At 41.3% G+C, this 16,888-nt stretch overlaps 1 protein-coding gene across 2 annotated transcripts in view; it reads right to left on the bottom strand.

Annotated features, from left to right (window-relative positions):
• Positions 1–12,517, bottom strand: part of pik3r1 (phosphoinositide-3-kinase, regulatory subunit 1 (alpha)) — a 56,850-nt gene extending 44,333 nt beyond the window's left edge. For both annotated transcript variants that reach the window (XM_046370383.1, XM_046370384.1), the window contains exons 1-2: positions 12,274–12,517; positions 5,284–5,967 (exon numbers count right to left, since the gene is read on the bottom strand). In XM_046370383.1, coding sequence (XP_046226339.1) covers positions 5,284–5,614 — 331 coding nt within the window. In that variant the 5' untranslated portion in view covers positions 5,615–5,967; positions 12,274–12,517. The remainder of the gene's footprint in view (positions 1–5,283; positions 5,968–12,273) is intronic.
• Between the last annotated feature and the right edge of the window lie 4,371 nt (positions 12,518–16,888).

The raw sequence follows: 16,888 nt of genomic DNA, 5'->3' as shown, positions 1-16,888 counted from the left end.
TATTTAATTTTGTTACAACGCCGTGTTTCGTTTAAAGGCTGTGTAAAGTTAATTCGTTTCAATGTACCGGTAGGCACCTGCGGCTTATAGACATGTGCGGCTTATTTATGTACAAAATACATATTTGTTTTATAATTCAGTGGGTGCGGTTTATATTCAGGTGCGCTTAATAGTCCAGCAATTACGGTACACTATGGTATTTATGGTGTGCTAATAGCTGCATACACATGAAGCAGAAATTAGGCTTTAGCAACACCGTCTGCAATAAAGCACAAAACAGATGTTCTTTTTTTTACCTATAGGCAAGCTATCAACCATCGCACAAAATTCAAACATTGTCCATGTGAGAGATTGCGGTTAGAATATGTTATGGTATCAATGGGCGATCCAATTGAATGATGACAGTAGTCAGCACTATTGTCAGCTGGTCCCCACCACAAGGCTGGTGGTGACAAAGAAAACTCAGACAAGTATAGCTGGTTATAAAACAGAGGGACATTCTAGTGTGCCGTTTTGTCACATAATAAACAACCTCAGCTGCATAAAATGGCCTCAACACCAGGATCACATCATACACTATTTAAAATGGTCTACAAGGGAGGAGTTAGTAGGAAGATCTTCTGGTTCAAGCCTGCCAGACAAAATAGGTTGTGAAGTTGTGACCTGAAAGTGACGCTTCCTTCTTCTCAGTGGCTTTCAGGGCCAGAGTGAAGGTCCTCTTTTCAAGGCTGGCTGGCTGGCTACATGACTCAGTCGAGAGGCCTAGGAAAGGAGCAGCAGCATGCTGGTGTTTTAAAAAGACTGGGAGCTGGAATGAACCGGAATGCTTCTCCAAGCCCGGCCCAGCCCTCTTTCGCTCTTTCCCTCTATCCACATCTGCTGCTCTGAAATAAACCCCTGTGGCTCAGTGAGAGCAGAGGCCCCTTTCAAAGCCTACGCTCTCCTCCCTCCCACCCTCCCAGCAGGGACCGACTCCAAGAACATTATCAAAACACTAAAAAAAGAGGGTCAGAGGAAAAAAAGCTGAAGCACTGGAGGGAAGGAAGAAAGAGGGGGATCTGCCAGATCCCTCAGTGGCAGGCAATAAATCACACTCTGAAGCAACAAGACTAACTAGCCCAGAGCCCTCCTCAGCCCCTTAGTCTCCACACTTCCCAGCCCCTCTCCTTTCTCACCAGCCAGTCTGCAGCCCTGATCACTCAGCTCACCAATCCCCTTCCCCAGCCCCTTCCCTCCCAGCCTTAAGCACTCTCTCCCCCTTCCCGTGACACAGAGACTTTTCTTTTCCTGGTGCTACATTCACACTTGCTCTGGGCTCAGCGCTGCCACTCAACCACAGTCATGCCCATTCACCACATGCCCCCTTCACATATGGCTCCTCGCTCACCCTGCAAGCCCCAGCTAAAGAATTTCACAATAGCACCACAAAGGACAGGAAATGGAAACCAGGTCACCAGAGCCTGTTGTATAGGTGAGCTGACAGATCTACGCAATGTCAGAGAGCCTGAATATACGTCACAGCATCTTTAAAGATGCATGTCTTTCTACTTACAAAGTCTTGTAGCCTCGAGTGGCCATATAGAATTGTGTTGGTGTTGCCTGAAACAGCCCGGGTTGTTTCGGTTTAACTTTATTTTTAAACATGACACAGAAAAATTACATTTCAAAGGTGTCAAACATGACACAGAAAAATGACATTTCAAAGGTGTGATATGCAATCGCGTTGACTTGAGGCTTTTCCACAACACGAAGATGGCTCTCGTCATCTTTTGTTAGCGGCAGATTTTGGCAGATTTTCTTAGCCAGACCAAAATAATCTCCCCAAAAAAATACCCAATGCAAATAAATGGGCCAGATCTGAACTGGAAGCCTATTTATTTCACATGGATTAGTCAGTAGAAAATAGCATGACGGTAAAAAAAATATATATTGTGCCTACAGCAAAAAAATAAAAAATTCTCGATGCTGGCCAGGAGGAGTTTCAAAGAGGAGTGGTCCAGCAGTCCAACCACTGGGCTGGTACCAGGTGCTGCACAGCACCACAATGCACTGGACCGGAGCCAAGCCCCATTGTCCTCCGGCCCTGGTTAGCATTCAGTGGGGCTATGTGAGCACTGCCACTTGTTATCAAAGATGTCATTGTAGTCCCACCATGCGAGTCTCCTTTTTCAGCTAGTGTTTGACGCTGGGATCAAAAGAAAAAGGAAAAAATGTCAACTGACTTGCTTGGGCTTAATGTAAAGAAATAAACTGTCAAGGAAATGGCTCACTTGCAAACGTTGGCGCGTAGGCTACACCAATCTGACGTTTAGTAAACATTGTAGTAAACCGTTTAGCAATCATCACTTCCTAACAAATCATCATTGGAAACCTCACAGGATGCAATCGTTCCATTCAGCGTGACCAGAAAGCATACAGCCAGGTAAGCAACATTTAAAAAACAAGCAAAATATAAATTTACCCATTCTCTATGATGAAAGAAGAGGGACAAAAAACACAACATGATTGTGACAATCGTGTGGACACTTCATTTTGTAAATGTTACGTTCTCTGCAATTACTGCGACTTGAAAACACCTCTGCTTTTTTCCAACTCCAAGGCAACAGGTTTCCACAGGCCCCAATTGAAGGATGGATACGTAGAGATCTGTGACGCACATCTGCTAACCAGGTTAGCAATAAACTGGGCAGTAGTTCGAATGTCCAATCATCTAAGAAGATGTCATGACGTTGGCCTGGGGTAAGTTTATGACAGTCATAAATACCTCTTACCCCCTTTTTCCTCTCTACCCTACTGATGATACATTTGCAAAACCCTTGGTTAACAGAGATTCTGGGAACATCAGAAAGTGGGGGAAAATTAATTATATTCTGGTAATCCGACAAATTGAACATATGCGGTGGTACTTAATGATGTCATAAGGTGAATGCACCAATTTGTAAGTCGCTCTGGATAAGAGCGTCTGCTAAATGACTTAAATGTAAATGTAAATGTATGTCAGTTCGGTTGTCATCTGAGACATTCTCATCAATGATAAGATGACAAACTCTACAGTGGAAAGTCTACACATCAGAGTTGTCGGATTCACATGGAATTGTCGTTCAATTTAAATGTTTGAATATTAAATTATTCGTGATGGGATGAAATGTGATTTTAGATTCCATTATGTGAGATTTGGGTTTTCATAAGGTAGGGCTCTGCTCAAATCAGTGGCCCGCCCCTGTGAAGGGACTTGGGCTATAAAACTTTTCAAACACGCCCTCCTCTCCCTTCCTATATAAAGCCTTGACGACAATATAACCTCCTGTTCCGAGGACGACGGTCCGATGTCAGAATGGTTCAGATAATAACTACAGAACGAAGCCAACATCAGTAAATATTTATTGCATTTTCCTTTTCCAAAAGGGTGGTAATTTAGAATGCATAAGATACTGTTTTTACGATAGCACAGCTTCGCACTTTGTTCCTCAGTCTTCCTGCTCTTTCACTCAAACCCAGCCCCTTTTCTTTCGTGTAACCAGCTGTCATATGTGTTCCGCCCGTTAGGGACGTTTTCCTTTATGACGCAATTTGTAATCAAGTTATGATTTAAATATGTGTGTGTAATTCTGTGTGATTAGTTAGGTATTTTGTAAATTAATAATTAAACCCAATTTTGAATTGCTGATTCAACTTGTTATCCAGGGTTCGTGAAGATAACCAAGAATTTACAACTTTCAGATAAAACCGAATTAAGATGACGTTTAATGTTGACTGCTATTAATGTAAAATATTACTAGGTCTTTAAGAGTTTTTTCGTAAGATAACAGCTCTATAAATATTATTTTGTGGTGCCAGACTCTAGTTAATTACATTTACATGATTAGCTCAATCATGTCATATTAATTACGGAGAAATTATTTTTTAGAATAGCATGTCATATCACTTAATCCAGCATAGCTAAAGACACGACAAAGAGATAGGATAATACTAGACAAGAGGGATAATACTAGACAAGAGAGAGAATTGGCTAATACTTTGTAGATAGCCAAATGAATTGCTTCAACAAATGCATCCAACACAACATAAAGATAACATAAATCAGGCATTGTTTGCTTTGGTCGCTTACATATATGTTTTGGGGGATCTATTTGATGTAAGGGAGAGAACAAACCTAATAAAAGGTTAGGCATTGGAATCCATAACTTTTTATCTTATATGATTTCATTATGAGGCGTCTACAATCTTGTGTGTCCTAGCTACAACACAACCATGTGCAACACAATACTACTCTGGAGCAGAGTGTAAATGGAACTGTGAAGTGAGCCCAATGGGTTGAATTACTACTGTGGTTTGACCAAATGGCTTCCACACACAGATTCTCAAATGGTGAAGGAACTAAGTTTTTGAAATGTGACAAATACAGTAATGCACAAGGTCCATCCAACACAGATGGGAAGTTCTGTGAATAAAATGCAATGTTATAACATCAGGGTAGAGTATTTCAAGTGCTTTCAAAAAGAAGCATACCACTGAGGGACGATTGAAATGCAAGGGGTAGGGTATTTGCAAAGCAGCCGACCATCTGGATTTGCTTTGTGGGTTTAAAAGTATTTTCGATTAAATCCAACAAAAGGAGTTTGTAAGGGCTATCTAAAACTCAGTGGCAATGTTAACAAGAGGTTAGTCTATGTGAAGGATGAACCATCCCACCACCTCTACAGCAAGGTTACATGTCAGCTTGGCTGCCTGCAAAACTATCGTGGATTAGCCTTTGGTTGGGCATTTTGTTTCAGCAACTGATTGTTAATTGTTAACTGATTGTTGGCTTAATTGCGTAGGGGCCGATTCAATCAAAACCTTCAATGGGGTTCGTAGGGCATGTAAAAACAAACAAAAAGATCTGGGATGATAACTGAAAATGATAACCGAAAATTGACATACCAAATAAATACTTTTGTAATATGTTTTTGTTCATTGGACAATTGATAGATTGATAAAACAACATTCAAAGTAGTAGCAAGGTAAAACATGAAAAAATACTATGGTGAACATTAATGTACCAATTTATCATTCAATTTATCGTTAGTGATAATTCAGTAAATTTATCATAATATGGATTTGTGTCTATATCACCCAGCTCAACATTTTACCCATGCAGTGTGAAATGTTCGAATTGTTTCTGTTTGAGTTTTTTTGTTTACAATGTGAACATTGTTTTGTTATGTACAAATCACAACTCCAGGTCCCAGAAACCTTGTATTGGGGTTCAGTTGAAGAAGGCTCAGACTGTTTAACACTCACCTAGTTCATCACCAGAGTCAGCCTTGGAGGAGCCCGGGGCCACGGGTAAGGGTCTGGGGGGTCTCGGCTTGGGAGTGGGAGGAGAGATCCTCTTCTTCCCAATGAACTCCACATATGTCCCTGGAAAGTCTCCCTTTTCCTGAGTGGTTTCGTTAAAGCCAGGCAGCCAGCCAATGTCCTCTGGCCTTTCCTCCAGGCCGTCACTGTACCCTAGGGCCACCAGGGTCCCTTTGGTCACTGTTAAGATGTCCCCCACATGGAGGTCAATGTCCTCCTCTCGCTCCTTCTTGTAATCATAAAGTGCCCTGTACTGATATCCTTCTGCGGCCATCGTAGAGACTTTTCACGGGTGTTTTTGGTTGTTGTTGGTATATATATATATATATATATGTATATTATTTTAAATGAACACTGCTGTGAATAACTTGTTCGGGCAGGTTAGAGTTCCAATTAGTTACTCCTCAGGTTTTCCAAGAATATATTAATGGAGCAAACAAAAAAAACTAAACACAACACTTAATGAACATTCTAGCCCTCAATAGTTCTTTGGGTGATTATTGTGTTTTAACTTGTCTTCAGGTCATTCTCAAGCTTGGTTATCCACTGCACCCCTGTGGTGCCTCCGGCAGTGTTTCCATGAGTATTTGGCCCCTGCAGCAGTGGCCTTGAAAAGGTACAACCAACCTGCAATACAGAACAGAAGAAGCCATTTGCAAAACATTGCATAAGACTTATGATCACATACATTTTAAAATCAGCGATGGCTACATGTACAAGGTACCAGCGAAATAGGGACAGTTCTAAATTGGTGGGGTGGGGGGTGGGGTGGGGGTCCTAACTTTTTTTGTTGTGATCTTGGGAGGGTTGAGATGTACAGTGGGGCAAAAAAATATTTAGTCAGCCACCAATTGTGCAAGTTCTCCTACTTAAAAAGATGAGGCCTGTAATTTTCATCATTGGTACACTTCAACTATGACAGACAAAATGAGAAAAAAAAAATCCAGAAAATCACATTGCAGGATTTTTTATGAATTTATTTGCAAATTATGGTGGAAAATAAGTATTTGGTCAATAACAAAAGTTTCTCAGTACTTTGTTATATACCCTTTTTTGGTAATGACAGAGGTCAAACATTTTCTTTAAGTCTTCAAGGTTTTCACACACTGTTGCTGGTATTTTGGTCCATTCCTCCATGCAGATCTCCTCTAGAGCAGTGATGTTTTGGGGCTGTTGCTGGGAAAAAGTCTTTCAACTCCGTCCAAAGATTCTCTATGGGGTTGAGATCTGGAGACTGGCTAGGCCACTCCAGGACCTTGAAATCCATACGAAGCCACTCCCTCGTTGCCCAGGCGGTGTTTGGGATCATTGTCATGCTGAAAGACCCAGCCACGTTTAATCTTCAATGCCCTTGCTGATGGAAGGAGGTTCTCTCACGATATATGGACACATTCAATCTTTCCTTTACACAGATCAGTCGTCCTGATCTCTTTGCAGAAAAACAGCCCCAAAGCATGATGTATCCACCCCCATGCTTCACAATATAGTATGGTGTTCTTTGGATGCAACTCAGCATTCTTTGTCCTCCAACCACGACGAGTTGAGTTTTTACCAAAAAGTTATATTTTGGTTTAATCTGAACACATGACATTCTCCCAATCTTCTTCTGGATCATCCAAATGCTCTCTAGCAAACTTCAGACGGACCTGGACATGTACTGGCTTAAGCAGGGGGGCACGTCTGGCACTGCAGGATTTGAGTCCCTGGCGGCGTAGTGCGTTACTGATGGTAGGCTTTGTTACTTTGGTCCCAGCTCTCTGCAGGTCATTCACTAGGTCCCCCCGTGTGGTTCTGGGATTTTTGTTCACGTGATCATTTTGACCCCACGGGGTGAGATCTTGCGTGGAGCCCCAGATCGAGGGGGATTATCAGTGGTCTTGTATGTCTTCCATTTCCTAATAATTTCTCCCACAGTTGATTTCTTCAAACCAAGCTGCTTACCTATTGTAGATTCAGTCTTCCCAGCCTGGTGCAGGTCTACAATTTTGTTTCTGGTGTCCTTTGACAGCTCTTTGGTCTTGGCCATAGTGGAGTTTGGAGTGTGATTGTTTGAGGTTGTGGACAGGTGTCTTTTATACTGACAAGTTCAAACAGGTGCCATTAATACAGGTAACAAGTGGAGGACAGAGGAGCCTCTTAAAGAAGAAGTTGCAGGTCTGTGAGAGCCAGAAATCTTGCTCGTTTGTAGGTGACCAAATACTTATTTTCCACCATAATTCGCAAATAAATTCATTAAAAACCCTACAATGTGATTTGCTGGATTTTTTTCTTCTCATTTTGTCTGTCATAGTTGAAGTGTACCTATGATGAAAATTACAGGCCTTGTCTTTTTAAGTAGGAGAACTTGCACAATTGGTGGCTGACAAAATACTTTTTTGCCCCACTGAATATTGAGCACAGGGGAGGGTAATGCATTTTTTTCCCACTTGTTTACATACACCATTGTGTAGGTTTTTACTATCCATATACTCCATCCTAGCCCAACTTCCCAATCTCTTTGCATGCTCCTCCCTTATCAAGGTACTTCCCTTAGGCACTACGCTTTTCCGCACGCTTACTATACCACAGGTCAATATAGTCCAATCCAACTGTCTATCCTGCCCTCTATCGACCATTCATAGTGACAATAGCGGTAGGTGGATCGTTTGTCCCGATCTGTAATAGGCTAACTTGCAATCATACCACATATAATTCAAATTTGGCCTGTGGTTGTGAGGCCGTTTGGACAGAATACCAAATTCTCTAAAATGAAGTTGTAGGCGGCTTATGATAGAAAAAGGAACAAAAATTCTCTGCCAAAAGATCTGGTGGACATTCCTGCAGTCAGCATGCCAATTGCATACTCCCACAAAACGTAAGACATCTGTGGAATTGTGTGACAAAACTGCACATTTTAGAAATTATCATGACAAGTTTAATTAAATGTAAAAGCTTGTGGTACACTTAGTGCTCCTTTGACATTTCAGAGATATGCTTGTTTATCTCAATATAAAGAAAGAGTATACTAAAATCTCAAAATCCACATCTGCCTTACCTTTATATTTTTTATGTCCTACAGATTTGAGAAGAAAGATAACTAGCTCAACATTGAGTCAGTTTTCGTTAATTCTCGCACAACACCCAGACAAGCTGACAAAAATATATATTTTCATCCCCTCTTCTTACGGCCTCCAATGATTTAGTCGCCCTAATCTTGGCAATCCTACAAGGGTAAAAACTCTTTGGACCATTGGTTTTCTTAGAAAAGTTTACACAAGTAACATATTTTACTATTAGTCAAAAGATGCAGTTTTGATTGGACACTCTACATATTGTGGCTTTTCACTAGTGCCAATGAGTAGTTCTGCTGAATAAACCCAAAACTCAAACAAGCAGTTGTTGAAAAGCACTAATTAAAATATTTTTAGGTTAACATAATTTATGAGATGGAATGCTAACATAGATAAATAAAAAAAGTGCATTCATATATATTTGCTTATGCTGTTCATCCATGTTGAATGCCAATGAAATACTGTAGTGTTTAATGCAGTGGTTCCCAAACTGTTGAAATAGTAGACTGCACAGGGTGCCATTTCAAAATTGGGTAATGCATCAGCAGTTTTGCTTGTCATGTCAGTCCTTGCAGAACTTAAGAGAGCTAATTATTACTAATGTTAGTCCCCACTACAACAACAAAATACTTAAACACGTAATATTGTCCTTGAAACTTTTCAAATTGAAATACTCTAGAATTCCATTCATTCCTATGGAGGACTGGTTTGTGCAACAATTGCCCATTACTCATTTCCAAATTCTTCAAGCTCTGTCAAATTGGTTGATCATTCCTAGACTACCATTTTCAAGTCTTGTCATAGAATGTCAAGTAAATTTAAGTCAAAACTGTAACGCAACCACTCGGGCACATTCACTGTCTTCTTGGCTAGCAACTCCAGTGTAGATTTGGCCTTCTTTTAGGTTACTGTCCGCTGAAAGGTGAATTCATCTCCCAGTGCCTGATGGAGAGCAGACAACCAGGTTTGACTATTTATTTAACTAGGCAAGTCAGTTAAAACCTGTGGCAGTATTTTCTAGGGGCAGTATTTTCATTTTTGGGAAAAATATGCATATAATTGACAGCTTTGGATATAAAACACAAACGTTTCCAAAACTGTAAAGATATCGTCTGTGAGTATAACAGAACTGATGTTGCAGGCGAAAGCCTGAGAAAAATCCAATCCGGAAGTGCCCCATATTTTGAAAGCACTGCGTTCCAATGAGTCCCTATTGAGCTGTGAGGTGTCTACAGCATTGTGATGTAGTTTTACGCATTTATGTTGAAGAATAGCCGTAGGCGGCTACATTGCGTAAGTGGTCACCTGATGGCTCCCGTAAAATACAGAGGTAGCCATTACTCCAATCTGTCCTACTGAAAAACAAATTGTCCAGACACAGGTGGACTCCAATAAAGTTGTAGAACCTATTTCAACTCTCAAAGCAAAAGGGTCTGAATATTTATATAAATAAGGTATGTTAATTGATATACATTTGCAAAAATGTCTAAACTTTTTTGTTTGTAATTATGCGGTATTGTGTGAAGAAAATATATTATTTAAATACATTTTAGAATAAGGCTGTAACGTAATGTGGAAAAAGGGAAGTGGTTTGAATACTTTCCAAATGCACTGTATGTGTGTTTGTGTTGTGTCATTAATCGTGTGTGTGTGTGTGTGTGTGTGTGTGTGTGTGTGTGTGTGTGTGTGTGTGTGTGTGTGTGTGTGTGTGTGTGTGTGTGTGTGTGTGTGTGTGTGTGTGTGTCTATGCAGGTTATATGAATGTGTGTGGGTTGCCTGTGCATAGCTCGATTCCGTTTCTTTTTTTATACTGAAAAACCCCAGTCCTTAACGACAACATGATGCAGCCACCACTATGCTTGAAAATATGGAGAGTGGTACTGAATAATGTGTTGTATTTGCCCAAAACATAACAATTTGTATTCAGGACAAAAAGCCACATTTTTTTTGCAGTATTACATTTGTAACTTATTGCAAACAGGATGCATGATTTGGAATATTTTATTCTGGACAAGCTTCCTTCTTTTCACTGTCAATTAGGTTAGTATTGTGGAGTAACTACAGTTGTTGATCCATCCTCAGTTCTCTCCCATCAGTCTTTCAACTCATTTCATTTACATTTCAGTCATTTAGCAGACGCTCTTATCCAGAGCAACTTACAAATTGGTGCATTCACCTTATGACATCCAGTGGGACAGTCACTTAACAATAGTGCATCTAAAACTTAGGGGGGGGTGAGAGGGATTACTTATCCTATCCTAGGTATTCCTTAAAGAGGTGGGGTTTCAGGTGTCTCCGGAAGGTGGTGATTGACTCCGCTGTCCTGGCGTCGTGAGGGAGTTTGTTCCACCATTGGGGGGCCAGGGCAGCGAACAGTTTTGACTGGGCTGAGCGGGAGCTGTACTTCCTCAGTGGTAGGGAGGCGAGCAGGCCAGAGGTGGATGAACGCAGTGCCCTTGTTTGGGTGTAGGGCCTGAACTCTAACCGTTTCAAAGCCACATGCGCCTCATGTGGTTTCCTTCCTCTCCGGCAACTGAGTTAGGAATGATGCCTGTATTTTAGTTGTGACTGGGTGTATTGATACACCATCCAAAGTGTAATTAATAACTCCACCATGCTCAAAGGGATAAACAACATCTGCTTCTTTTATTTTTACCCATTTACCAATAGGTGCCCTTTGTGAGGCATTGGAAAACCTCCCTGGTCTTTGTGGTTGGGGTACAGAGATGAGGTTGTCATTCAAAAATCATGTTTAACACTTACTTGCACACTGAGTGAGTCCATGCAACTTAATAAGGCATGTTTTACTCCTCAACTTATTTAGGCTTGCCATAACAAAGAGGTTGAATACTTATTGACGCAATACATAAAATATATATATATATATACATATATTTTTTTTTACATTCATTTGTAAAAATAAAAAAGAATCAAAGAACATAATTCCACTGACATTATGAGATATTGTGTGTAGGCTAGTGACACAAATCTCAATTGAATCCATTTGCAATTCAGGCTGTAACACTACAACATTTGGAAATAGTCAAGTGGTGTTAATACTTTCTGAAGGCACTGTATATCAGTGCTTTCAACTTGTTTGGCTGATCCCTCCTTGTGACCCTGTTGGATTCATGTCCAACCATGTCACAGGAGTGATCAGCCAATTGTGAAAAATGTACTACTTCAATTTGCCCATGCTGTCAGACGCTATAATGACACAGCTACAAAGATGAGTCCTCTATCCATCTCTATAGTATACAGTAACCTCTCCCATCTTCTAGAATGAGAATGTTTTTGTTGATGTTTTGTGTCTTCTCACTTTTGTTTATTTCACTTGCTTTGGTTATGTAAATATAAAGTCCTTCTGAATTGAATAGCTACAGTGGGTAACTAACGTCAACTAGTGGCTTGGTAGTTTACCAGAGAAAATTGGCTTTAGGTTGAACTCAAATTACGCCTAAAATGTTGACAGCTAGTTAATTGGTAACTAAATTAACATTTACTAGGCTGAAAAGCTTTCACCCAAGTCTAACTTTGTCATGCTTGATAATGACTTTAAAGTTTGGCATGAATAACAACATTTCATTGAATTATCAACATACTGAGGACGATCAATCGAAGTCCAGCAGTGCAGTGGTCGGCTTATCCCGGTCGTCGCGAGCAAGTAAAAATGGGTAAGACATTCCGTTGTAATCAAACGTGTACTACTTTATTTAATAAGCAATATGTCGTTATATGGCATAACAATAAATTCAGACGTCTTTAACTACAAGTAAAGATATGAGATAGCCAGTATGCTAACGTGGCATTTAATGCTAACTAGCTAACGTGTTAGCCTAGCTAACTAGCTACTGTACATACATACTAAAAGCGCACAACTCACTTGCATGAAGGGGGCCCAGGTTGAATAGAATGAATCCTCCTCCCTTTCCGTGTGGACACACTTTTCCACTCCGATATCAAACATAGAACGTTAGCCACACAAAGACAACGGCAAAAGCCTCTGAGAGTAGCTATAACGTTTTCGAACAAATTAGTCCAGGACTTAAAAAGTGGGGTTTAATCTTATTTGCTACGCACGTACTCTGTCAACAGACAGGACGACTCCGCTCGAGCGAATACATTGGTTTAAGTTTCAACGAGGGGCATGGCAGTGGACTGGCGGGGTCACTCGTTCACTGGCACGTCAATCCAAATACGTCATCATAAGAGCAGCTATACCCTGCCCTCTCCGGGTAGCATGTCAAGAGCTTGGAGTGTGATTGGTTATTGAGACTACACTCGAGCAGCACACGAATGAAACACACATAAAATAATTACGTAACGTCCACATTCGACCAGGTTAAAATTTCTGCTATCGTGTAGCCTACAGGCCCATGACACTGTAGAAACAAATGAATAAAAATAGATGGTAATGTTTATTTTCAGGTTATTTTGCTTAATGAGTTTTAAAAGCTTACAAAGTGAGGATTCGTTTTCACATAGGCTTTTTTTACACATGCAACCCAATTCTGACCTATTATCCACTAATTGGTATTTTGACCATTCATACCAGATCTTTTCAGAGCTCATCTGATTGATCAAATTAGTGGGGAAAAAATCAGAATTGGGCTGCCTGTGTAAATACAGCTCTAGAGGCTATTTAATTGATTCCAGACACAGAAGAGGACAAGCTACATTATGGTAGGAAAACCACTCCCATTGTAGCCGAAGCATAGGAGTGCCAAAGAGGTCTATGGAAACTAAGTTTCAGAACTCTGTGCAGTGCTGTGAAGTACATGTTAGGACTTTACAATTTGCATATTTACCACACACATATATATATTTGTTTATTCATTTCTTTATCTAAATCCTATTGAGATCAAATATATTTTACTTCGGAGACCTGTCCCAAGAAGAACTATCGACATGCAAACTATCACAACCGGCTGTGATTAGGAGTCCCATAGGGCGGCACACAATTGGCCCAGCGTCGTCTGGGTTTGGTCGGTATAGGCCGTCTTTGTAAATAAGAATTTGTCCTTAACTGACTTGCCTAGCTAAATAAAGGTTAAATAGTTTTTTAAATATATTTTTTTTACACAAAGGGAAACTCAGCAGCGAGTTGCCCAATGATGTGAACCTACCAGAGGATCTAAATACCTTCTATGGTCTGAGCTAAATGCTTTCCATGCTCGCTTCGAGGCAAGCAATACTGAACCATGCATGAGAAAACCAGTTGTTCCGGACGACTGTGTGATCTCGCGCTCCATAGCCGATGTGAGTAAGACCTTGAAACAGGTTAACATTCACACATGGATTACCAAGAAGCATACTCAGAGCATGCACTGACCAGCGGGCAAGTGTCTTCACTGACACTTTCAACCTTTCCCGTACCCAATCTGTAATACCTACATGCTTAAAGCAGACCACCTGTGCCCAAGAACACCAAGGTAACCTGTCTAAATGACTATCACTCCGTAGCACTCACATCTGTAGCCTTGAAAGGCTGGTCAGAGCTTACATCAACACCATCATCCCAGACACCTTGGACCCAGTCCAATTCGCATACTGCCCCAACAAACTCTATTGCACTCTACACTGCTCTCCCCCACCTGGACAAGAGGAGCACCTATGTGAGAATGCTGTTCATCGACTACAGCTCATTGTTCAACACCATAGTGCCCTCCAAGCTCATCACTAAGCTCAGGACCCTGGGACAGAACACCTCCCTCTGCAACTGGATCCTGGACTTCCTGACGGGCCGCCCCAGGTGGTGAGGGTAGGCAACAACACATCTGCCACGCTGACCCTCAACACGGGTGCCCCTCAGGGGTGCGTGCTTAGTCCCCTCCTGTACTCCCTGTTTACCCATGACTGAGTGGCCGTGCACGACTACAACACCATCATTTAGTTTGCTGATTAAACAACGGTGGTAGGCCTGATCACAGACAACGATGAGACAGCCTATAGGGAGGATGTGCTGAATGTGGACTACAGGAAACGGAGGACCGAGCACGCTGTCATCAACATCGATGGCGATGTAGTGGAGCGAGTCGAGAGCTTCAAGTTACTCGGTGCCACATCACTAAGGAATTAATATGGTCAACACTCACCAACTGTCACGCCCTGTTCTGTTTCACCTGTCCTTGTGATTGTCTCCACCCCCTCCAGGTGTCGCTTATTTCCCCCAATGTATTTCTCCCTGAGTTTTCTATCTCTCTGTGCCAGTTCATCTTGTAGGTTTCCAAGTCAACCAGCATTTTCGCCGTTCTCCTGCTTTTTGCATTCTCCTTTTTCTAGTCATCCCGGTTTTGACCCTTGCCTGTTTCTGGACTTTGTACGAACCTGCCTGACCATTCCGCCTGCCTTGGCCTGCCTTGGCCTGTCTGCCACTTTGTACCTCCTGGACTCTGATCTGGTTTAACCCTTTTTGCCTGTCCACGACCATTCTCTTGCCTACCCCTTTGGATTAATAAACATTGTAAGACTCCAACCATCTGCCTCCTGTGTCTGCATTTGGGTCTCGCCTTGTGCCTTGATAGTCGTGAAGAAGGAACGACAGCGCATCTTCCCCAACAGGAGGCTGAAAAGATTTAGCATGGGCCCTCAGATCTTTTAAATGTTCAACAGCTTCACCATTGATAGCATCTTGACTGGCTGCATCACCGCAAGACGCTATAGAGGGTAGTGCGTAAGGCTCAGTACATTACTGGGGCCAGACTCCCTGCCATCCAGGACCTCTATACCAGGTGGTGTCAAAGGAAGGCCGTAAAAATTGTCAAAGACTCTAGCCACCCAAGTCATAGACTGTCCTCTCTGCCACCGCCCTGCAAGCAGTGCCGATGCACCAAGTCTGGAACCAATAAGACCCTGAACAGCTTCTACCTTAAAGCCATAAGACTGCTAAATAGTTAACCAAACAGCTACCCAAACCTTCTGCAATCTATCCTTATGTCTAGTCATTTTACCCCTACCTATATTTCCATATCTACCTCAATTACCTTGTACCCATGCACATAGGCTCAGTACTGGTCCCCCGTATATATACAGTATAGCCAAGTTATCGTTACTCATTGTGTATTTATTCCTCATGTTATTATTTTTCTATTTTTCTCCCTGCATTGTTGGGAAGGGTCCGTAAGAATTTCACTGTTGTTTATGATGTATGTGACAAATAAATGTAGATTTTGATTGATTTGATATAATTTGATTTTGTTTTGGAGGCAATTTTTGGGAAATGAAGTGACATCGAGATATCAAGATTACTGAGGGAATGTCCTATACCTTTACATTGAAGCATGTGAAATTCATACTCTGAGTTCAATTCAAAAGTCCACCTTCCACTGCTCGTACACATTTAATTGGTCAGAATTTCATTAAGGCCAAGTGGTCTAATCAGAAATGATGAGCATGCATTCATGTTTTATTTTTCCAAGAACTGGGAGAAAGGTTTCTGGAGAACGAGAAATAAATTATTAATTTATTGTAATTTATTGTAATAAAACCATCGAGGCCTACTGCATACCTGCACAGGGGACTTTCCAGAGCATTTTTCTTGCTGCATTTTCCAAAGGATAAAAATATTTTGAGGAAATGTTCTTGAAAATGTAGGTTCAATTCACTTTAAATGTGTCACACTCTATTCAGCAGAATGATTAGACTTCGTTGAAATCTAAGGGACCACAAATTAAATCAAAAGAGCTGGCATGACTGTGAATGTGGGTGGCCTAATTATGGGGGGAGGACACTGGGCTCTTAGAAATCCTCTGGCAAGTATAGGCCTACTATTCAAGCAGCACTAAAGGAGCTGTAAACAGCTTTGTGCAGGAATAGGTCCCTCAGTCCTCTCCAGTATCCCATGAATCAATGGATATCAATGGAATCAATCAGATATGAGGAAGGCCGAGATGAGACGTAGAAAACATGAGAAGGGGGATAATATCATCCAAGGAATGGTGGAGCCTATGTTGAAATTGCAAATGCTTGGAAGGTTTAAGGATGCAATTTTAGTCTTCTCCCAAAGCACAGGGTTTGTGGAAATTAAAAGGTATTTGGTTTCTATAATTATCGTTTGACTGACTGTGTTGGCGTCAAGTAGCCTAGTGGTTAAGTGTGTTGGGCCAGTAACCAAAAGGTTGCTGGTTTGAGTTCCAGAGCCAACTAGGTGAAAAATATGTTGATGTGCCCTTGAGCAGGGCACTTAAAAATAATTGCTCCTTTACGTCAATCTGGATGAGAGCATCTGCTAAATTACTATAATGTGTGTGAATTGGTTATCTATTTGACTGAAATGATGTTCACTGGTCTTATGTTATTCATCCATAATAATCATTGCTGTGTATAGATCCCTCTGCCATTTACAAAAGGTTTATACTTTACTTTTAGTCCTCATGCCACGTAATCTCAAATTCCCTCTTAGTTATTTAACTCTATAATTCCAATGTAAAAACTATTGAATGGGGGGGGCCTACCGAGTGGCACAGTGGTCTCGACATTCACCTTTCCCGAGTCCGTAC

Source organism: Oncorhynchus gorbuscha, linkage group LG11 (genome assembly GCF_021184085.1).
Source record: "Oncorhynchus gorbuscha isolate QuinsamMale2020 ecotype Even-year linkage group LG11, OgorEven_v1.0, whole genome shotgun sequence".
NCBI lineage: Eukaryota > Metazoa > Chordata > Actinopteri > Salmoniformes > Salmonidae > Oncorhynchus > Oncorhynchus gorbuscha.
The sequence above is the reverse complement of the archived record's forward strand: the minus strand, read 5'-3'. Positions and strand labels throughout refer to the sequence as shown.